The sequence below is a fragment of the Chaetodon trifascialis genome, chromosome 6 (assembly GCF_039877785.1).
Source record: "Chaetodon trifascialis isolate fChaTrf1 chromosome 6, fChaTrf1.hap1, whole genome shotgun sequence".
In the NCBI taxonomy this organism is placed as follows: Eukaryota; Metazoa; Chordata; class Actinopteri; order Chaetodontiformes; family Chaetodontidae; genus Chaetodon; species Chaetodon trifascialis.
In genome coordinates this window covers 8,798,800-8,823,307 of record NC_092061.1, presented here as the reverse complement: position 1 = coordinate 8,823,307, position 24,508 = coordinate 8,798,800, and the positions used below count along the sequence as shown (strand labels likewise).

At 42.9% G+C, this 24,508-nt stretch overlaps 1 protein-coding gene across 7 annotated transcripts; it reads right to left on the bottom strand.

Moving 5' to 3' along the window:
- Positions 1-563: 563 nt before the first annotated feature.
- Positions 564-24,396, bottom strand: ap1b1 (adaptor related protein complex 1 subunit beta 1). Of its 7 annotated transcripts, none has more exons than XM_070964232.1 (24): positions 24,324-24,396; positions 22,843-22,903; positions 21,019-21,124; positions 20,788-20,923; positions 19,895-20,140; positions 19,461-19,651; positions 19,132-19,353; positions 18,853-18,973; positions 18,640-18,735; positions 18,359-18,474; positions 17,182-17,347; positions 16,278-16,376; positions 14,859-15,118; positions 14,275-14,482; positions 14,078-14,098; positions 13,771-13,857; positions 13,151-13,180; positions 12,928-13,065; positions 12,687-12,832; positions 12,474-12,603; positions 9,684-9,768; positions 9,066-9,152; positions 8,339-8,493; positions 564-2,087 (listed from the first exon to the last, which is right to left on the bottom strand). In XM_070964232.1, exons 1-24 carry the CDS (start codon positions 24,372-24,374, stop codon positions 2,013-2,015), a joined length of 3,033 nt encoding a protein of 1,010 aa, XP_070820333.1. In that variant the 5' UTR covers positions 24,375-24,396; the 3' UTR covers positions 564-2,012. The 7 variants fall into 7 exon arrangements, with proteins under 7 accessions (XP_070820333.1, XP_070820334.1, XP_070820335.1 ...); XM_070964233.1 differs by lacking the exon at positions 24,324-24,396 and adding an exon at positions 24,014-24,138; XM_070964234.1 differs by lacking the exon at positions 13,771-13,857 and having other exon boundaries at positions 24,324-24,389.
- Between the last annotated feature and the right edge of the window lie 112 nt (positions 24,397-24,508).

Below are 24,508 nucleotides of genomic sequence, written 5' to 3'. Positions count from 1 at the left end.
ACCTTTATCGTTCACAGAGAAACAGATCTGAGACAAGAGGTGTTTGTCTTCCCTATTAGGTGATGCGGCTGAAATCCAGGTTAAGCCTTCCCAAGTAGCTCCGACTTAAAAAAAACCCTGTCACCGCTTCAGAGGAGCTGCTCCACCTCAAAGATGCACTCAGCTGTGGATAAACCTCAGACTTCAAACATGCCTCGAGGTTGAACAACGCTGACAGACTTTGTATGCAAAGCTCTTCATACGAGGAGACATCAACGCCCCAAAGGTCATCAATGATTAGAAAGTATGATGTGTGAAAACAACACACGCTGGCTTCCAGGGATTTCAGGAATGTGAACTTTGCCGAGCAAATAAAACTGAGATAACGTTTTGCATCCTGTGACAGTGGAACTTTGGCACAGGCAGAAATAGTCTCTGGTCTTTGGGAGACGCTAATCACTGTTTTCTGACATTTAACAGACCAAACAATTCATCGATCAATCAAGAAAATAATCTACAGATTAATCGACAATGAAAATAATCATCTGTTTCTGTTAACTCCTGAAGAAAAGACTGACCATGTGAATTCATAAAGACTTTAATAGTCCTTTTTGAAATGATGTACACACAATGAACAAAATCATGTCAATCAAAAGCGTCTGACTAAATATTTGATTAATTTTTTACAGCATTTCTGTGAATCAGCCGTCACCACACACAAAGACACACACACACGCAGAACACACAGCCACCTCTGTTGTAGTCTTTACAAGGCGTTAGCAGATGTGCATACATCCCGCAGAGCCGATAAAGAGGGCTTCAGTGTAATGACTCAGAATAAGGATCCAATTAATGTAGAGACTGCAGGTATTCAGGCATACTGATGTTGCTCTAGCTGCTCCTCCTCCAGCTAAGACACTGTGTCACCTGCATGTGCACTTAAGTACTAAAGTGTTACAAACCATGACATCGTATGTTTTGAGATCTCTCACCTGAGCCTTCATCTCAGGTAGCCATGGTTCTCCAAAAGCTGCTGTGAGGATCCACAGAGAGCAAAGTGGCAGAGAGACCCCGAGTGGCTGTCACCGATGCGGAGGGGAAGCAGCTAATACAAAATCCTCAACACCTGCGGCCAGTTTGCAGCACGTACGCTAACAAGACCACAAACACAAATTAAACCATGGAATGACTAAGTAAGACAGCAGGCAGCGGACAACTGCTGCTAGTCTGTAACATGTCCACATTGATTATGAATAAAAGAAACAAACAGCAACAAACAGTTTCCAAGCACGCGTCGAACATTCTGCTTTCAGGGGCAGCAGAGGATCCGATCTCTGACGCTACAGAAAACTACAAAAAGACAAAGACAACAATAATGTAGTTTGTAAGTATTTATGTGTCTGTTCTACGGCCTGGACAGTCACCTTCGACTTCGCACAGACGGAGGGAGAGTTAAAGCCTCTTTCTGCTGCATTTTAATCGAAAGTACCCTAAATAAATACGCCGAAGGTGATGATTCACCTGCTGATGGCAGATGCTAAAAATAGACTTCAATTTGCAGAGAAATGGGGCTAGATTATGATTAAAAAGCCTCATGCAGAGGAAACAGTCACGGCAATGTAAGTCATACAGCCGTCTGTCTCCAAAAGAATGAAGGTCATCAGAGGGATGACCTCGTGGGGACGAGAGGAGGATCTGCTGCTCAGGGCATTCATTCAGAAAATCTACCACGAGATTACGTCCTGAAACTGTGTGAACTAACAAAACAAAGGGGGGACATGACAAAGACAGTGAACCAGAAATGTCTGCAGTCTTGGGGGAAAGAAGGATCAAAATGGGACAAAAATCATTATTAACCATCCTAATTAAACAGGCCAGCAACATACAGAGCGCAGCCTCCAGGCCCAACTCAGCAGGAAGTGGCTCCTGCACTGCGTGAAGTTGTGATATGGTTCATGGGTCTGATGAGGGAGAGCAGAAGAAGGCGCCGGGAGCCTGCAAGGGCAGCGGATGGGTTGATGTCGGGGTGTTTTTCAGTTCTTCAGCATCGCCTCGTAGCTCTGGAACACACACTGCGAAACCTCTGGAGCTCTGCACTTCAGAGAGACCTGCGGGAGAGGAGAGTCGATTATAAGATTTCACTCGAAAGCTGGCCTGTTAACATGCAAGGTTATGACAGACACATCAACACAGAGCGGGCTTCATAACTGCTGCTGTGAGGAGACACAGCAGGTGTTTAAATGACAAACCATGTCAGAAAATAAAGAGAAATGGGAAGCATAATAATAATAATCATCTATTTATGTAGCCCAAAAGTTAGTGTCAGTACGATGGAGTAAGAACGGGGAAGCTGATTTAGCAACTCATTTTTTTAACTTAAATTTTTGATTCAAATCTTTGATATGAAGGACGACTTCACGACGGCATCACTTAGTCTTCATCAAGCAAACCTCATAAACATGTTCATGTTTCTTCAGTTTCATGAGCTCATGGGTGAAAATGAGAGCACAGTTAAAAAGCATTCATCAATTAAAAGAGACAAAACTAATTCTAACAGAGGCTTAATTCAGAAACAGAGGTGGAGACAGAAATACAGATAGAGAAACACAGTGGAGAGAACAGAGGCAGCCTCTCCACTCTTTGATGTGATTCTCAGCTGGGAGTGGGTTTAGGTTTTGATACAGCTTCACAAAGTGAGCCCCCCCCCCATCAACAAGCCTGCAGATGTTATTTCCTCAGATCCCAAAAACACACTCTTTACAGGAAGCACAACGCAGCTGGAGACCTGAAATAACTGTACCAGGACAGACACCGCCATGACGCTGCACTAAACACTGACTAATAAACACCAGAGACAGCGATTCTGCATGTTTCACTAATTAATTGCTGCACGATCTCAACCAGCTGTGCTTTGTCGTCTATGACAAATGGGTCTGTGATGTGGGAAAAGTCAAGAAAAGAAGCAGTTTGCTGCCCTGACGGAAACACACACACACACAAACAAACACGCCCGCACACAATGCAGCCACCTCTGTCCACATGGAGCCGCTTTGACTCTAACTCACTGTGCTGTTCTTTCAGCTTTCATCACTGTCATTTCTTAGAATCGCCTTTGTTCCACTGGGGGGGATCACAGTGTAAATTCGCTAAATATAGCAAATGCAGACCCTGTGCGGCTACTTTTGAGTGACAAACAACGCAGGAAGATAAGAAATTAAATCCAAGAATACTGTGTCCCAGTGCTGCTTTCAGTCATGTTTGTTTTAACGCCCTCAAATGTTTTTCTTTGCAGTTCTGAAAATGGGATCTAATATCAGTGAAGTTCCAGCAATGTGCCAACGCTAATGTTTTCTCTTTTGAGATTATAAATAAGAGTAATATTATAATTGGAGTGTGTTGTGGTGGATGCCACAGAGCAGCAGCAGCAGCAGAATAAAGCAGTAATACTGCACAGCTCCTTCAGCGTTGCCTCTGCGCACTCAGCGCTCTTTACTAATGCATGCTGCTGCTGCTGCTGGCAACATTTAAGCAGCCGCTCTCCTGTCAGCATGGGGTAAGAGATGTGAGGAAATGCAGCTGCTTTAGCCACTGTGGAGAACCTGCTATTAAGAGAGCGAGTAACTGCGGCATTCATGTGTTCAGCTTCAAGCTTGCTGCTGGAACAGTGGAAGTAGATTAGCTGTACAGAGGCGAGAAAATAAGAAACAAAGAGGGATGAAGGACGGTGGGATCACCTGGAGGTGTGTGTATGCTGTGAGTTTTAATCTAGCTTTGTTTCATCATCCCAAGACAATGAACTTCAAGTATCATGGTGTTTGTGTGATGGGGAGGTTTTTCTTTTCAAGTGAAACTCTTCAGTGAGTGAGAGACACATCGGCCTTTGGAAAACCTGCATAAACCCTGAGGCCAGAGCAGTTCTCTGCACTGCAATAGATCAGAGCAAAGAAAAATGGCCGTTCAATCCATGATCGTGGTTTGATAAACTGATACAGATCTTAATCCTAACATCTGATTAAATTAAACATCGTTTACTGGGCAACAATTGTTTATCAAGTCAAAAATGAGTCTAACGTCATTAGATTTATCCTTAAGCACATCAACTATATGTGTTAACTACAGTTGGGAAGGCGACATGTATACAATCCTATGTTATGATATAAATTCATTTATATTGATTTATTGTATATTGTGATACCGTATATTCTGGGAAAATCAAATGATAAACTTTTTCTGGATGAAATAACTGGACGGGTGTCTGTTATTGGTTAACACAGCTAATTCAGCACCTGACAAATAAAAGGCATTTCATCATGTTGTTGAAAAAATGACACATATATGTATAGAAAAACATAGCATTAATTAAGATATTAAGGGACAAAAATCTTTGAAGGGAGATGAATAAATACAGTCTCACAGTATACAGGTTGGTAGTTTTAACACAGCTATAAGCTTGTATCAAGGGATGGCAGATGTACAACATCTGTGTGTCGGGCAGCACTTTGGTGTCCATCTCTTTGAAACTCATTTTAACCAAAACCCTCAGAATTACCAGCTCAGGAGGCGGAGGGAGAGAATCAGCCTACATCACTGGTCACGTCGTTGCCATGGGGACAGGAGATGGCAGATGTGAACCCCAAGCTTCACGTCAAAAAGAAGCAGAGTCCCAATTCTCCACTATATAAACTATGAGAGTGCATGAGCTCTGATGGACTTTTGACTATAATCTAAACCATAATCATCATTTTCAGAATGAAACTCATTAAATGACAAAGCGAAAACAACGCAAAAATGTCAAAGGTGTCGCTCACAGTGACGAACTTGGAGAGAAAATGATCACCCAAATGTGCAGCTCTCCTCAGCTTTACAGCAACTTTCAGCTCAGTGTTTGTCTGTCCAGCCAGCAGCTTCAGCGTTTTGATTCGCTCACTCCGCTCTCATGGCATCGGTTTCAGCAGCAGCAGGCAGAAAACCCACAGGACATTACCTACACATAGTTAGCAACTAGGTGGTGGAGCTAGTGGAGCATTTACGTGTGAAAGAGCCAGACATTTCCCTTGGTCGAAGGTGGAGACCAAAACAGAGCTAAAAGAGAGTGAATACTGGACTTACAGTCACCAGCTGGCCAGAGGCACAACTCGAATGATTGATAATGTTGCACAGAGTAGCAGGAGTCAGGTTTCACTTATTTGAGGAGAGTAAGGCGATTTGACTGACAAGACGATGACGGAGGACTTAGGCTGAATCCCATTTCACCCCTTGGCCCTCCCCCTTGCCCCTACCCCTCCGTTTTGCGCGTTCACGTGGAGGGGTAGGGGTGTCCCAATTCCCATTATGACGGAGGGGTAGGGGGAAGTGGTAGGGCTATGTACCCCTCCAAACGGAGATTTTTCCGAGGCACACTCCAAACGGAGGGGTACGACAGATTTCTCAGAAAGCCTTGCAAGACCGGTATTTTCTCCATGAATGAAGTTTTAAAATGTACGAAAACCACTTTATTGTCTATTTTAACATTGTTTCAATGTGTAGTGGTCATTTTCCTCGTAAAAAAACCCCGAAAAAAATCGATAGTAGTCAAGGCTTCAGTTACGTGGTTACCGTTGCCAGGCTGAATGCCACTAGCGGTGCTCTGTGGGCAGCCCTGATGATAATCTACAGTGATAACGTTATCAATAATAACTTCGGCAACCTCGCTGCTGGTATTCAGTTACATTGATAGCGTTGTGGGATACAACATGCAGGAATGTCATACACAAATCGAATGTGACGGTAGCATTAGCTTGTCGCATCTGCCTACGTAAGAGGCAGCGGCGACTACTGATGACGTACGCGATTGTCGAAGGGGTGTCCCAATTCGGAGGGGTTGACTTTCGGCCCTACCCCTTGGCACTCCGTTTCAAGGGGCAAGGGACAAGGGGCAGGGCTAAGGGGTAGGGGTAGAAAAGAGAAATGGGATTCACCCTTAGTGTCAAAGCGAAAAATTGGAAATATTTCAAAGGTAACAGGGAACCTGATGATGTTAATGAGGCAATCTGTAAACTTTGTGGAATGAAAGTGGCAGCCTTTAATCCACACACACACACACACACACACACACACACACACACACACACACACACACACACACACACACACACACACACACACACACACACACACACACACACACACACACACACACACACACACACACACACAAAGTGTTGCCAAAATGGGCCCTGCAGCGAAAGCTCGATTGGAGATCAAAGTATATGGAGTCTCAGCGACGAATATCTTTTCATGTAAAATGCCCGGTGTGATCGGTAGCACTGTTGCTTTCTCACCGTGGCATCCCCACAGAAAGGCTGATGATATGTCAATGTTCACAACTTGTTGCAGTTGCAGGTTCAAAGCGAAAGCGAAAAGAGATGTGTAACTGTGTTACTGTTTCCAACTGTGAGCTCACCTATTTTCACTGAGCAGTGCACTGAGGGGCGATAGTGTCCATTAAGACCGCTGTTAATACTCAACAGATTCAAGCCCAGCTAGAATCACGACAGAGTGTGTAATTGGGACACAGCTATAAGTAGTGAGGTATCATGGGAGAGCTGAGGCCAATCAAGTTCCAAAATATTAGAAAAAAACCTTAAAACTGTGATAACGAACCACGTTACCACACGTCTCCATTCACGGCAATGAATTATAACAGTGCTCATGTCTCATCTTCAGAAGCACAATAAAGATCCAAAAAGTCATCGGTGGCAGGGCTGTACTTCTTCACGTCTAAAAATAGCTGCCGACAAAAGGCTTTGGCAGCTTGGCTTTAACGTGCCGTGCCAAGAGAGCGCAGGGACCACGCAGCAGCCAGCAGCTCCGAGAGACGAGTCAGAGTACACACTGTACACACAGCACGGATAACCTGGAGTCTAGACCCGTCTTCACTAACAACTCATCATCCATCTGCAGAAAGTAAGGGAGTCTTTCCTGCCCCAAGGAGGAGCAATTTGAACTTAACATGAAATCAAAATGACAGGAGGAGTACGGCACTGAAACTCCTGAATTAATGAGGGTTCACCATAAATGGACGCACAGGGGAAATAAAAATGCCACTTTTCAAGACTGAGAACCTCAACAAAGCACACTGCCTAGAAAATGACACTCATTAAATACTCTACAAATAACCATTAAGTACCAGCCAGCCTTGAATTCAGTCAGTTAATCTCATGAAATACTCCTTAAATCTTATTTTTACACAGATCCTCCATCAGGTTAGGCTACCTGCTGACAAAATAAACTAAACCAGTTTAAACGACTGAAGACTTAGGCCTCGACAACACATATCTGAATGTTTATTAATGGCGTTACCATTGCCAAAAGAAAACAAGCTCACTATGCCCGCTCAGTATGTTCCTCTCTGGTGTTTGACACAGCACTGATGTAGACTTTATCGCCACCTACTGGCCTGTAATGCATGTTTGAGCATTTGGGATCATTTTTGCGTTCCCATACGCAGGTTGCTTGGACAGTACGGGAAAATATTTGTTCTTAAAATTATCCGTATTCATGTGGTCAAGGCCTTCATAAGCGAAGCTGGCTGACTGACAAATGAACTAGTATAGACAGGAAAAAACAAAAATACATTCAGCGCCACCTTATGAATAAAAACATGATCTGAAAGCAGTCTGAGTGATGAGCAGGGAGGAGAGTCACACCAAGGTCATCATTCTGGACTAGTCATGCAGAATTTCTCAGACAAACACAATCCGTCAAGAGCCGAGACCGTGGCATGCTGACAAAGCAGACATGCAACAACACAATGGACAACACCAACAAACACATGCGCGCACACACAAACACACAGCTGAGTCACCGATACTAGCGCCACACTCCATTCACTGCACAATCAGCCAGCCTCCCACCTTCCGCACACTCACCACTCATTACTGCACATTAATCTCCGTCATGTCTCCGCTACGTCTCGACAAATTTGCAGAGATGACAGCAATTTCTAAACTCCATCATAGTCACTTAATTCAACAAGTCATTTGTGCTGACGTGCAGGAAGTCCTGGGTGGATGATTCGGTTCAGTAATCTCTTTGATTCCTCATTCATGTTTACCATGGAACATATCTCAAATAGCAAACATATTAAAATGTGTTTTTTCCAGTTATTGCGGTGCAGCCTCCAAAAACAAGGTTCCAGATTTGAAAGTTTGGCTGACTGCGGCAGAGGAGCATCAGTCTGAGCACAGTGGACCTCTATAAAAATTCATTTCCTGCACTATGTCTTGTTACGTCTCTCACCGCCCATTTCTTTTTGGTGGTAAACAGTGATTTGACTGAAATTCATGAATTCAGCTAATCCAGCTCTTACATAACTCACCGTGTAGTTTGGATTTCCTGCCTGCACCCTCAGCTCAGCCAGCACCCAGATGCCATTGGTGAGTTTCATGGACTGATACAGCATGTCCTGACCCTCCACTGTACGCTTGGCTATGGTGAAGACGTTGCTACCCTGCAGTTTGCTGGAGGCTGCATCTGTGGAGGGAACATAATCAAAATAATACAGCAACATTTCAGCTGTTGAACCTATACTGTTTTAACTATCTGAACCAGCTACTGCTCATTTTTAGTATTCAGCCATTAAACAGTCATTAAATGTATCAGACCATGCAGGATTTCTTTTTCCCTTATTATCCCCTAAAATTTCACTCCAGGCTGTCTGTGCAGCAAAGATGCAGTCACTAATTCGGAATAATCTTTTCTGCTCAGCCTCTGTCTCGCTACTGCAACCCAGTAGGATGTGAAACCCTCTCTCTTTGTTCATGAAGAAGAAATTTAATCTGTGGGGGGAAATCTCCATTAAGCTGTCATTAGGAATTCTGCTCCAGTTCAGCTGCTCTCACGCTTGTGTGAAACTAAATTATCACACGTAAATAGGGACTGTAGCTGATGAGTTCTCATCAAACACAATTTGCTTCATTAGCAAGGATTTGAATTTGAGATCACGACTGCTCTGTTGGGCTATTTTCACATATAGGGAAGCTGCAGGACACGGAGTACACACAGTAGAGTCCTCCACATAGTGCACTCTTTTCATCCCTCATTACCTGAGCTGAGATGGCAGTCTTTGATCTGAAACTGGGACTCATTGTCATTAGGAATGTCTTTCCATGTGGCGAGGAACACCTGTCGCTCTGTGGATGAGGAGACACAGTCACTGGATGAGTCTGAGGTCAGAGCACACACTGAAATGTACACAGTATGACAATAATGATGGGATGCGTAGGGAACGTAAAGGTAAACACTGCCGTGAATAAAATGTCAAACTCTTGTGAGCAGTTTGATTCCACACTAGACATGAGGTTTCCCTCTGCGACTCCAAAGCATTAGCTTACAGCCATTGGCAGCAGTCCTGCTGCTAGCCCCATCAGGAGCCTCCGTGGGGAGAAAGGCCAACACATTTTCACAGAATAAATAAACAGAAACACACAAACGGGGATGGAAAAAAGGCGCAAAAATGGTATTGGTGTTCAATCTAGGAGGAACCGTTCGGGAATGAGAGGTGAACGAGCGCAGGCAGATGGACAGTGTCACACACATCTACATCACACTTTTTCACACGATCATAATGTGCCCCCGCTGAAAGACTGACGTCTGTGTATGTTGTTGACGTCAGCAAGGTTTTGAGGGTTTTGAGCGAAAAGATTGAGCCAAGACACACTCACCCATCTTCCCGTCCTCTACAAACAGCATGCTGATGGGGTACTGGCAGCTGAAGTAGAATACGTCAATGTTGTTCTTAACAGCCACCTGCGAGAGTGATTACATCCGAGGAGGGGGGTAGAGGAGAACGACAGGAGGAGAAACAAGAAGCAATATATGGGTAATTACTTCTCAAGTGCCCTTCAAGGATGGGCATTGCTGGTTTATGTGAGCTGTTTACTCAACAAAAGGACTGTGGTCTCTCACAAATACACTAACAGACACACATACAGGTAATACTACTGTATATCCTACAATATCATAAATGTTCTTCAGTCGCCTCCCATCATCTTGTATCTCACAGTAAGCATGAGCATTTCTATTTGCTAAAGAATATTAGCTAACATTACATACAAGTTAAATATACACAAAATAACTATTTCTACAAACAGCCTCCAGTAAGTGCTTCACAAGAGGATATAAAGATGAAAATATTAGGAGATAAGAATAGCAGACAGTGGTTAAAAATAAAATACCAAAAATAAAACATAAGACACAAGCAGAAAAATGAGAGAAAACAAAAATGGCACCAAATAGCAGGTCTGTGTTTGATAGTTTAACCTCCTCACTCGGGACCTTTCTTAAAGTCTGTGCCCCAAAAGTACAAAGCACTGAAACACTGTGGTGTGATGAAGGCACCTGAAGTAACAGGCAGCAGCCAGTGATACTGATCAGACAGCACACCAACCAAGTGCTGAAAGAAGGACAGTGAACTCGGCAAGAGGAGAGCAGAAGAAGGACTTGTGAATAATTCATTAGGGCGTTTTATTCCTCGGTGCAATGCAGGTCTGCCAGGAACACGGTGAGTTAAACGCAAACTACACAGAGCTTCAATCTGTATGTCTGTGAACTAAAAGAACTCTTTTACAGAGTTCATCTAGAGACAAGTGGTTCCCGAACTGTCAGACGTTTCTGTGCTCGTAAAGACAGCATGTCTTTTCAAATATTGTCCACATTTTGAGTGGCGTTACAACCCTGAAATAGGCTATTATCTCACATCAAAAGATGGAATGATTAGTTGATTAACTGATCAGTTGATCAACAGAAAATTAACGGTTAAAAACAGTTTTTAAACAAAAAAGGAAAAATGCAATATTTTGTACCAGCATCTCATTTCTGAATACCTGAATATTTGTTTTCTTTGTCTTCTGTGACGTAAATGAAATAAAATCCTTGGGTTTTGAATTGTTGGTGGGTCAAAACGAGCTACCTGAATTTTGCAACCAAATGCAATTGAGAAAATAATTGACAGATTAATCAATAATGGATATGAGGCCGTCACAGTAACGTCAGAAGAAATCCTTATATTCTGATTTAACATTAATCTTCAGGGGCAAAAGAGAAGAGGCACTATATCACACAGCAAATGGCATAAATTTATATTAAACAAGACAATGAGCATTTATTCAGCTTTCACCTATTTGGGAACCTTTGTCCTAGACTGCTTTTTGGCCATTCTTTACTTCTGAATAAGCATACTTATATGTCTGTTTCTGAACCAACGTCACCACTTTGATGTCTTAAAATTGAACTGCTGTGTCACTGCACAAGGCCCTAAAGTGGCAAAAATATCCATGAAAGTGTTTGTGATGACAGGGTTTTATTGACTGTGGCGGTATACCAGCATCAAAAAACTCCACATATCAGCAGTTAAAAGAGCACTCAAAATAATATTCTGGGACATTATATTCCATCGAGACAAAAACCATGAAGAACCTCTCAAAATAAAATATCTGAGAAAATGTCAGAACAGACAACAGTATGCATCAAAGCAGGGCCTGGAGGCAGCAGTGTAAAAAGGCCACGAGAAACAAAGGAGCCATGTGTTGTGTGACCACTAATGACCACCCCCACCTCTATCATCCCCCTTAGCGCCCTTATCTTCTCTCTCCAGCTGCACACAGTACCCGTCCACCATTCTGCCCAGTTAAAAGAACCACCCTGATCAAAAACGAGCCAGCCTCTGCCGCTCTTTTTATTTGCAACTTATCACAGCTGTTCTAAAGGATGTTTTATGTTTTAATTCTGTTTTTATTCATGACATGGGAATTCAACAGTATAGTTGAATAACAGTGAGGATGCATTACTAATCGTTTAAGACACATGGTCATATTTTGAGGACAAAATTTATTGTGACGAGATACAGTCAGGGGCATGAATATTTAAAACATGAGGTCTTTTCTGGTTTGGACGGCGGCTTTAGAGACAGCGATATTAACGGCTTCAGTTACTGTCGGAAAGGACTGTCTGGCGGCAAGGTAAAGTGGTGAAAATATTGTAAATATAGCTTACACTTGATACTGATTTTTCAGTGGCTAAAGTAGGTGTTGCTGCTGCCCTCTGTCTACAGCATTACATTGCTTTGCTTCCTACACACAGCTCTCCTGCTGCCTCTTCAAACTGAGGGCATACCGACCACCATCTACTGTTGGTAATACACTGATAAGTGCCTCATACAGCCCCACTTTAAATGATCTGAACTATCTCTTTAACAAGCAGCCATGTCTGCTAACTCTGTTTACATTACAATGGACCTTTGACAGAGTGCAGTCTAACTTGAACAGTCCTGAAAAACATTGCACACACGTTGTGCTTCTCATCTCGACTTGACATCTGACAATCAACCTGTTGACAAGTTGCATCATTGTCACGAGTCTGACACGCAGAAATTTAGTGCAGACTCAGGATTCATGGAAATGAAAATGTAGAAGCAGGGAAATGTTCAGGGGAAATGAATACTGTCTAAATGTTACCTGCAGGTTACTGAGAGGCTCCATCTTCATGACAGGTCCGACAGTGCTGAGGGGAAGGGCCACTTCAATACTCTGGTTTGGGCTAAGAGGGGTGAGAACCTGGAGTGGACCAGCTGGAGCGAGACCAAAGCTACAGAGGAACACAGAGGGTGAAAAAAGTGTCAGAAAATGTAAAAGTCTGAGCCGAGCGCTTCACTTGGTAGGTGAGCTTACCTGTTCCTGTTAAACTGGATGGCAAAATCAGTCATGACACTCATAGCTTTATTAGTGAGGGTCATCTCCATTTGGATGACCCCAGCTCGGCGGGCAAACGTGCCAGATATCTCCAGACCCTTGGCCTTCATGGCTGGAAGCCAAACCTGAACAGAGAAGAGATCAGCTCTTTTATTAGGGACCCCACCAGCGCTGTTACATCAGTCTATAGTATGTCTCATACCAGCTTATTGAGACTCACTGTTTTAGGGGGGCTGTAGGCTCCCATGGGCATACCAACTCCACCTCCCAGATCAAACAGGTCATCCAGACCGCCGCTGACAGGGGCACTGAAAGTGGCTGGCATTGCAGCTGCAGGTGCACCAAAACCAGCCCCCATCTGTGGGTCACAAAGCAACACGTTACCCAAACATACACAATGTCCCCTTGTTTCAAACAATCAAAGGCCAACAAAAATTACTTACAGCAGGACTTCCTCCAAGGTCTCCACCAAGCTGGGAGGGGGGAGCACAGAATATTCAGGTTATCAACTGATGCAACATTAAATTATATGATGGAGGGTTTTAAGAGGATGGATGGAGGAGTGTGAGGGTCTACGGAATGTCTTTTGGTGATTAATGACAGGTATGGGTTTACACTATTAACAACAAAATAAGAGGGAGACACCGGTACAGGAGAATTTCTCCCCTTGTGTAACTGACCTTTTAATGTCCACACAAGTCTGAGTAGCTATTGAAATCCAATAGGTTACATTCAAATGCCACTCACTAATTGTGACTACTGTGGTGAAGAAAAGGTTGGGATACAGTGAACAAAACTGTAAAAAAATATGCGATTCCACACAGTGACAACAATGAACTACTGTGTATGGTAGACAGAATTTTGATCAAAAAAAACATATGAGATATATCCTGAAATCTCAGAAATGGAGTGGGAAATGTAAACAATATCATACAAAGTGCAAACAGGCACAGATGACTGCCGGGGAGGACTATTCAGAGGACACAGTGGTACAACAGGGGACAAGAGGGGGTTCTAGGCTGGTGCTGGCCATTACTGGTCCAGCGTGGTCCCCTGGACCAACCTCAGTGGGGCTGTAATCTGGGGGCGATGGGGACTGATGAGAGAGCTGAGGTGACTGAGGAGTGTCCGTCCGCAGGGGAATGGGTGGCTGATTGAAACATGAAACACATTGCAGAGCCCACAGATAAGAAAAGAGTTGGACTCAAGGATTCAACAGCATGCTTACTGTAGATATCACGATAGTAAAAGATGATAAATGAAGAATGAAAATGTCAGACTGATGCATAAAACAGCACTGATTAAAGTAATCCTCTAACATGGCCTGACATGCTTTATCAATGTTGTGCCCTCTCCCTAGGCGTAATTACCGGCTCAGACTCATCCCCCATCTGCAGGTGCAGCGTTGAAGAAAGGAAAACACACAGGAGGTCAAAAGAAAAAGCACCAAAAGGTAGAAAAAAATTAACACATTACCGTCACAAGGTCCCATTAACATTACAGATGTGCGATACAGCCTCTCAGAGCATGACCGCTTCACTCAAACAGTGGTGCGCAGAAGACCTACCAGGCTGTCCAGTCCACCTCCAAGAAGGTCCATAGCACCCATCTGCATCCCAGAGGAGGGGGCTGGTGGTGGTCCGGTGGCAGTAGGAGGCGTCAGGTCCAGATTAAGCAGATCTCCCAGGAGGTCTCCCTGGGATGGGATGACGGCAGGGGGCGCCTCAGAAACTCCAGCAGCAGAGCCTGTATCTGGGCTGTCAACACTCTCTCCACTAGCAGAAACAAAAAACAAATAATTGAGGTTATGCATTTTGTGTCATTTTCTTAATTACTATTTTGCTAACTATGTAGTTTGCAAAACAGTACTGTTGATGTTCAAATACACTGTGACCCTATTTGTCGTTAAATTGCTGATACAACTCTATCTAATCTTGAGAAAAACGGCAAGTAGATGTGATGAGTTGCTCCTAAAAGGAAGGAAGGAACAAAGAAGAACAGCTGCACCGCTCGACACTACTGGAAAGTGTGTCACTCAGCAGATTTGAAGGAAGACATAATGGCGGAGTCCAGAAGCTTGGTTCACTTATGTAAACAAACCCCTGGGCCTGCAGTGTTAAAAAAAGCAAAAAAAAAAAGTGCATGACTCACGATCCAGCACTGCCAGGGAGTCTCTTGTGCTGAACACCACGGCTGCCCTCAACAAAGGCACTGGGAGGCTTGTGGTAGACAGAGGCCAGAGTACCAATGTGGCAGATGAGCTCCTCCAGCAGCGTGGGCTCAATCAGATCTGTCTCCTCAGAGATCAGCGGCTTCTCGGCCAGAACCACCTCCTTAGCAGCCACAGGGTCTGTGGACAGCAGACGCCAGTAGATGTACCCGCGGTCTCTGAGGTCTGGGTTATCAGAGTCCTGCAGGAACAGATGGAGGTATGAGGAGGAAGGATTATTATTCATGGAGCTTGTTTAATAAATACTTAATGTTCGACTATTTTCTGTCTGAGAGACTGAGCTGGGATTCAAAATTGAGAAAACTGAGAAACCTGGATCGTGCTAGGATTTGGCTAATGTATGAGGAAACTGACACTGGGCATTTTTATTACAGAGGAAAATGAGGAAAGTTCACAAGGTTTCAATTAAATCAAGTAAGTTATAAAAACTGTGTGTATGTGGTAAAAATACATTTTGTGACAGGGTTCTTTTAACTTATGCAACACATTTTCTTCTCATTGCTGCTTTCAGCCTGCTGAGAGCAGGAACAAAATGTTTGTACACCCGTTTCATCCAGTGTTGCTGTACACACAAGTACCAGTCTGTGGCTGTAAACAAATCTATGGAAGTCACAAACACACAAGGCCTGTAATAAACTGCATCTCTGTGAAGCTTGTGATGTTCAGGTCATGTTGACACAACTCTACAGTTGTTATTGGAACAATAGCTGTCGGTGATTGCTGTCGGTGTATTATACTGCATCATAATGAGGTGTTTATTGTATTCTGTCATCTTCATGTACATAAATCATGGGAAGACAAACAGTCTCTTCAAACTCATTCCTTCCACGTTGATAATGTAAAACAAACACGAGCACATTCTTATTCACGCCTTTGAATATTAACACGCAGCATGTGCAGACACTAAAGCCTTTGAATCTGTATTAGCACAATGCTGCAAATACATGTATCTTCATTGAGGTAAATGTTGACATGATATAAGATGGTTTAAAATCAGCTCGCTACCTAAAACCATTAAAACACAATTAGTGTAACAGCAGAGTAAGCTCAAACCACTGCGGTCATTACAGAGGTGAAGTGGAAGGCTCAGATCCATATTGCTATGACAATACTCCAGTGTCCTTGAATGAATAAAAGATTAAGTAATAGAGAGCTCCTTGGTAGACCAAAAGCCAAAAGCAATGTCTGATGGGATCAAATTGCACAAACTAGAGGATGAAGACATGGATAGCATTCAGAGTAGTAGGCAGCACGGTGAGGACTGTCAAACATCTGCAGACAGATGATGGCAGGAGTACTAAATGTATACACTGAACTGCATGCATGCTTTTTTTTCTCACCTGTGTAGCAAGGCTCAACACCTGCTGTACTAGCTCCTGTGTCTCCGTAGGCTTTTTCAGGAACAACTTGACGATTGCCGTCAGTAGCTGCAGCTGCACCTGCAGGATACAGTGAACACATGCAGTACATGTTACAACTGCTCACATACTGCTTTTAAACGCAGATACTGTCAGTACTATTTGGCCTGAAATTATAATAAGGTGACATGGTGCAACTTAACAATGATCTTCTAACAATGACCTGTGTGGAAGCACAGTAAACACATAATAAATGAACAAAGCTGAGACTTCTTTCACTTTTCAGGGTTTAGGTCTCCCATGGCCACACCTTGTTTAAGTAAATAGCTCAAGTACTGGCTTAATCAGCAAAGAACAGCACAAAAGGGAACATTTTATGCATAATGCATAGCTTTCTACCCACAAAACCACTTAATCAGAAAAGCCTCTCCAAGACAATGGTATCATATATAATATATGACTACGGGTGAGCCGTTGCAGCAAGTAACGCCTGATGTAATCCTACAACAAAGTACAGCTACAACACAGAACACTCTTCAGAGCGATAACCGGCTTCTCTACAAAAGGTGTAGGGTCTGAGCCTGATGGAAAAAGTGTTCCCATTATTGCGGTGTCTTGCCATTAGGCGCGCTAAAACAATATATTTTACTCATCCAGGATTCTTTGATTTCTCTGCAGTTAACACAGATTTTGTCTGTTCAATAAGACCAGCTCTCTGTGGTACTTTGTGTGTGGCATGTTGTCTTTGAAGACCTTGCTGCAGAAGCCGAAACTGCAGAAGCCAAAAAACAGTGTGTGCTTCTTACTGCCAGCACTGACTGCAAATTACTGGTGCCACCATTAAAAATGGACTTCACATGGACTCCCTGCTCTCTCCTTAACACACCTGAGTGCTTTCATCGTGGAAACCCTCCAAAAAGCTCTCCAGCAGCTCATCGGCGTTGTCGATGCGCTCGGCGTACTCTCCCACAATCCAGATCATGGCGGCGCGTGCCTCCGGCTCATCCAGGGAGTCCAGGTTTTCACACAGAGTGGCAATCACACTCTCATACCTGGACACAAGACGCGTAAACGATCACATCACAAATTAATCCAGTTGGCTTAAAACTGCATTAATGTATTTGTAACCACCAAGGACAGAAAAAAAAACACAGCAAAACAAGCTGATGGATAAACAGCCAGCACTTGTCACCGCCTTAGAAAACATGGTAGCAAACGTCTGCCTACTTTAACACCCAGGAGACACAGAGCGACATTAGCATTACTTTGGAACAGTGTGTTCTGGCAGCCTGACAAATGTAAAACCAATATTCACCGTCCTTTTAGCTCTGGGTTGGTCTTCTGTACTTTCACTTGCTCAATTAGTCAATGTTTTCGGCAGTGCTGGATGAATTCCTGCAGTTGAGGCATTTCTGATATGCATGAAATATTTGATAATGACCAATTCTATTTACATAATGGTTTTATTACAAGATGTGCCAAAGCAGAACGATTTAGTGGATGTTTAATTAATAGGAAAGGCAGAAGTTTGAGTGGGTAGTGACTCATACAGCTAAAGGCATGAGCCATGCCCAGCTGGAAGCTCTGCAAAGCTGCTCCCTTGGAGACTCACGACTCCACGGTGATGTGTGGGTGAGGTTTCTGTCTAGCACATGAATCCACTCTGTTGGATCCACAGCAGATGTCACGCTCCATTCGAATCTACCTGACCTTTGACCAGGTGCAGTCAAGGAAGGGTGTTAAGTACTGTCCACTACAAACTGTCTCTGTGTTACTGAGGACAATTTTCTTTTGGGAAAACCGCCAACCTGAAAACATTTTTTGTCTGTGTAATGAGCTTTCCCTCTGCCCATTTAGAGAGCAAGAGAAAATAATCAGAGGGTCAGTGAAGTGTAACAGTGAGGCTGTCTGCTTGTGTGTAACAGTTTGTGTGAGGAAACAGTATAATTCAGACAACAATGCAGGATAGACAACGTTATACATCTAAAAACGTCTCAATATGAATGACCTGCGTTACCAAAGACTATGTAAATGACCACACTGATGCCGAAGTGGGAACCTACTTGTTGGGGTACTTGCGGAAGATGTCCTTGATGACCACAATGGCCTCCTGCACCACATAATTAACCTTGGTTTGGATGAGGTCGAGCAGTGTGCTCACACAGCGCTCTGCTGATTGCTAATGAATGGAGAGAAAAATAAACCGGTCATGACAAACCTGCAGATTCAAAATAGCACAGAGAAATGCATGTAAAACATAGGCATACAATATGTATAAAAAAAAAAAAAACATGCTTAAAACCGACAAAGCATCTGGTGACAGTATGACATCATCTCCACCCACCTCTACTTTGATGGCACAGCGGCCAATAGCTCTGACCGCTTTACGGACAAAGTCCACATCCACCTCAGTGGCGTACTCCTTCAGCTCAGCCAGGACCTAAAAGCAGACGAGCAGTCGTGTCATTCAGATCATCATGTGAACACTATCTATAAATAAGATACCGACTTTACCACGTATTCAACGTGTGATGTATTACAGCTGTGAGTGTGTTACCTGGGCAATGTTGGCTTGGGATGCTAGGCGAATCATGATGTCCAGCTTCTCCAGTTTGACATAGATTGGGTCATTGTACTTTACAAAGAAAACCTTCATCTCGTGCTTCAGGATCTCTGGGCTAAAAAGGACATTTCTTGTTATTAGTGGCAAGACAACATACAATTAAGTAACAGGAATCTAAAATCTAAATCTAGCATGCGACATTAAATGCAAAGTTTATTAGGTCCTGCTATTCCCAAAGTATAAGAAAAGTAAACAGAATCTCCCCACATTTACCGTCTCTGTACGATGAGGTTGATGTTTCTGAGGGCCACATATTGCAGCTCAGGCTCAGCAGAGAGGAGAGTGACCAGCGGAGGGGCGAGCTTCTTCAGCAGGGTGCCGTAGTAGTCCAAGTCTTTGGGCAGCATTTCCATGAACTTCATTAAAACTTTAACCGCTGACAACACCACTGCAGAGTTTGCATGCGAGAGCCGCGGGGTCACACGCTCACAGATGCTGACAGATGTTCATGATATTGGGAGGAAAGGAGCAGAAAATGACGCAGGGTTTACTGGGAATATCTGCTGACTGACATGCAATGCTGATAAAGTGCTTTCTCTCACCTTTGGGACTCACGATCATCACGAGGTGTGTAATTGGCCAGGCAGTCAAGAATGAATATCTGTCCCCACTCTGTACACTCATTTAAAGCTGTCAGCAGCTTGTTGATGGTCTGAGGGTTCAGGTCCAGTAGATTACTGTTTGGGTGAGACTCTGCTATCTCAGACAGCGCAGCCACTGCGTTTGCTACAACCTAAAGATAAAGACAAGAGTACAGATAAACGCTGACAGAATAAAAGCAGCCACCAGCGATATCAAGATATAAAGGAGAGGTCATTGAACTAACACAAATCTGGTAACAAGTTGAACATTTGTATGCCAGCACAAGGCTTATCAGTAAAAGGCAGAGCAGGGGCTTGTAGCCAGCTGTGTTGCTCTTAGTAAGAGACCTGGCAGGCTCAATGGCCAGCTGCTCAGCTGCCTGAAGGAGTCGTACCATGGGGTTGGAGTCCGATATGAGGTCTTTAAGGGTGTCCAGGAAGCCTTGGTCCTCGACCAACTGGGCGTTGATATCATGCAGCTTTGCTACACACACAGCGGCCGTCTTCCTCACGTAGGGGTCTTCATCCTTCAGACATTTCCTCAGCGGCTCACAGAGGTACTCTGTGATCTTGTCCACACGGATGCAGCCCATTGTACGAACAGCAAGGGCCCGGATTAGAGGGTTAGGGTCTTCACAGTCCTAGGTGGGTGGTTCAAAGAGGTGTTAGTCATAACTTTTGATTTATTTCCATATCATGCTGAATTATATGAGACATCTGAAATGCATCTAACATTTCTTTGCACAGGCATTTTGTAAAGAATTAAATCATCATATACTGAGGTTTCACTGCTATTGTAGTATGAGAAAAGGGAAGAAGGAAGAAATCTTCAACAGATAATGACGGTTGCATTAAACCTTAACTGCTACCCGGAGGGCTAGTAATTATCTCACTGAGGTGAGAGAGGTTCAAAAGGGAAATAATGGCAAGTCACGTTACACAGCTGTGCAGACGAGTATGGCCCAAAACAGCATGCATGTGTAGATTCAAATTAGCATGAGAATATTCATCCTCCCTGCTATCGACACGAAGTGTACATGCCTGTAAAAAGTAAAATAAATAAAACAAGGATAGTCTGAAACTTCCTGGTAACAAGCTGGTACCAACGGTGAAATTCTTCAAAAACAATTTCACAGGAAAATTGAGAAAAATAACTTTTGGCCTCAAGAACTCTAGGACAGTTACCTTTTTATAGCACAGTACCAAGCAAGCTCTTATTGTTTGCCGTACCCGAATGATAAATCATAAACAGATAATTTAAGAGAATTCATGACAGATTGAGCTTTACCTTTACAAAGGTGTTAACAGCCATGATAGCCATGTCTGGCTGACTCTTGGCATAGTTCATCAGGTAGAGGTAGACCAGCTTTTTCAGCTCCAGGTTGTCCGTCTGCATGCAGTTCACAACATCTGGGAACAGAGCACTGAAGGAGGAATAACGTGTTATGTGACTGCTGACTCAAAATGGAAGGTGATATGTTGCAGTGCATTATTTCAGTCTGAATGTTCTTTGGCTCACCTAACATCCTTTCCAACTGTCATAGAAGCAATGACCTTCTTCACAGCCTCCTTCTTCTTCTCTTTCTTATCGCTGTTAAGCTCTGCTTTGAGCTCAAAGATCTCACCTGCAGACAAAAGAGAAAAAGGGAATCGCACATCATGCAATCCATTTGTGTTGAGACAGGTGGAAAAGGGCAATGTGCAGCATTTCCCTCTTGTCATAACATGCACACTGGACAGTGGACACACTGGCATACAATGTACAATGTGTTCTTTATTTATCAAAACTAAGGATGGATCCTCAGTAGTCTCTGACACTGGTGGGTCATATTCCTTCTCAAGGGTTTAGGTTCACATGCAACAAGCAACCATCTTGATCAGAGTGTATGATAGATGCTGCACCCTTTAAGCCGTCTAAGTGGTCTAGTGATAGAAAGCTTTCATCATGAAGCTGCAGTAGGATGTGTTTGCTGAGCATAATTATTAGCCGAACAGCAGCTGACTTACTGCACAGCTCCAATAACACAGCAAATGAGAGTACACAAGTCATGCTACCTGACTGATTATGAGTAGGGCAACCAATTATTCAACATGATGTTTTGTCAAAACAAAACTTGGTACTGAGCTCAAAGCACTGAATATCAATTTGATCCCATGACATTTTGCATACCTTCGCATCATGATATATAACATATTTTTTTAATAATATATTAACAAAAAAATATTCTTATTCACATGATGAACTGATTTCATAAACAAAGCCCAGCCAAATTTGGGGGTGTCACTGAATTTTGACTGGTGTCAAGAATTGTTTGCAGGTCCGCTGCTGATCTCTATGGTAATGGAGATGTCAATCATTTCCCAAGCATTGTGACTGCCTAAATGCACAATATGTACACAGTCTTTTATCTTTTTCCTTAAAATATTACAAACTGAATTATTGCCAAGGATTTGCTAATACTAAATCATCATGTGAACCTCTAACAAAGGTTGACAATGAGGTATTTTTTGCTACTTTGTACAAAACTGAAGGAGACTCAACATTAATTAGATTACACTTCAGTGCAGTGACGGATGTGACGACTGGCACGAATTAGACTATAAAATCACACTGCTGTCAGTAAACTGTCAATTTTGGGCTTAAATTTGAGTCTACCTACTTAGAGTTTCCCAGGCATTGTAAAGCACTAATCACACTCAATCTCTCCCAAGATGTTAACAACAGACTGCACAGAGCAACGTCAGGCAGACGCATAGAAAGACACAGATACTAAAAGAAACATGCTCTTTTGTCTCAAGCAATCCTACCAAACATAAGGTGTCCATACAATATCACTCATAAGCATCTGTTCGTATTTTTTTAGCTATGTGTCCAAGAACATGCAGTTTTGGGTTGTGTGAGAAGAGTCACACAAACACAACAGAAGGCACAGCAGAACAGTTAAATCTCTGACCGCTAATGCTCAATGTCTAATCTGATTTACAATAACCTGAGCTGCTCAGTTCTTGGCAATAAAACAGACACAAAGCAGGGTGATAATATCTTTGGATCAATTTTCAAGGTCAAGCTAGGTCAATTAGGTATTGGTAATGGGTAAGTATATTCCATAACAACTGAAATGTACATAATATTTTTGTAAGCATCTTTGAGAAACCACTGAACATCTTTAAATTAATTGGACTATATTAAAAAGATAAGAAAAAGTTCAATTCTTCATTTGCAGATAATCATACAACACCAACCAGCTGATTAAGCACTTGCTTAAAACAATGCATGGATGGATATCACTGAATAAACTCATTAAATCATTTATCTTGTGAATTAAATCGTGAGCTTTCAGACCTTTCTTGGTGGTGGTGAAGTACTTGGAGTCCGTCATCTTGGATCCAAATTGTCGATTCTCCTGCAAATGATATAGAGGGTGCAAAAGATGACTGTGAGATCTTTTCCTGAGTGGAAACTTGACACATCACAAGAGAAACAGGAAATAGTAGAAGTGCAAGCACAGGGAAATAAAAGGACTTCCTGTCTTCTCAGGAACAAATGGCAGTGATCTATCAGAAAGAAAAACAATGGATTTTGCTGAGAAAACACATTATATGTTAACCTTTTAACACACATCTCGTTGATCAGCAGCTATGTGGCCAACAATATCTTAAGCCAACTTCAAATGTTTTCAGCAGCATGTAAATACATGTATTTACTGCTGTTAATTTTTGTCTTGTCCCATTTATACAAGACAACTTCCTGCTATAAAATCTGAGCAATACTGTTCAAGTGAAAGGGATGTTTGACCCAAAAGAAATAAACGTAAAGTCAGATTAAAAAGAAAGACATTCTCTGCGTGGGAAAAATAAAACAAGGATTTACTCAAAAACTTTTGACCACGACATTTTTTGTCTTATGACAATGATGCTAATTAACGTTTATCGTTAATTGAACGAAACTTCATAATGAGGCTAGCAGAAAGCGGCGCTAACAGTTAGCTAACTGTTACTTGAAACCAAGTCAACATTAATGGCAGAGGCCTATCAATTAACGTAAACATGTTATTAGTAACAATGACCTGAGTCGACAAATTATAGCGCTTCATTCATTGAGCTTCAGGTAGCTGTCAACATCAGACAGGCTGTTAGCTACAAGATAACCAAATACGACGTGTTAACACAACTGACGACGTAGCTCTCAAGATGATACACCTGATCACGGTTGATTTATACGATAATTCACGCAGCTAACATGCTATACTGATGGGGAACTAACACTGCATGCTTTAATCGTTTCCAGACTAACAACAGGAGCACTTCACACAAGCTGACTTTAAGTTAAGCTACTAACTTAGCCAAAAAGTAGAGGGAAGGTTCGCTAGCTGGCTAGCATAAGGCTACCATGACGTTAACGTTAGCATAGCATTCTCGAGTGTGTACAATTTCGTTGGAGGCAAACTAAAATATGCAACGGTAACGTAAAGTTGGTTCAATTAGTCCTGATGGTTCTGCAGTCAATTACTCACGCATAACTGATTCGCCCATTCCTGCATGTTTGCAGAAGTTACGGTTAGCTGAATGAAAAAGCTGCTAAAAGCTAGCTGTCCGCTGCACTGTGCCTGTCAGTGTAAGCTAGCGCCTGGTCACTTCACTAGCTCGCACAGCTGAGACATGACCTTCTAAGTACGGGCTTAAGGAAGCCTTTGCCGGGATAGTTAAGCTCTTAATCTATCGGCCTGGTTTGAACGTTACTCAACGAATTAGCGTACCTTCTGGAGTTAAAATTAGACCCCACACACAATGAATTTGGAGAGAAAATCTCCACAAACATCTTACCGTGACAGGCGTAGTAGGGGCTGTGATGGCCTTCGTCCCCTCCCACTTCATTTACTTCCGTCTTTCCACAAAACGTTTGCAAACAGTCAACGTCAGTTTTCATTCAGTCAACATTTTCTTTTCAGCACTCTTCAAAAATTGCTGACAATTTCTTCAGATTAGCTCTCACTGGGTGCAGTAGGCTC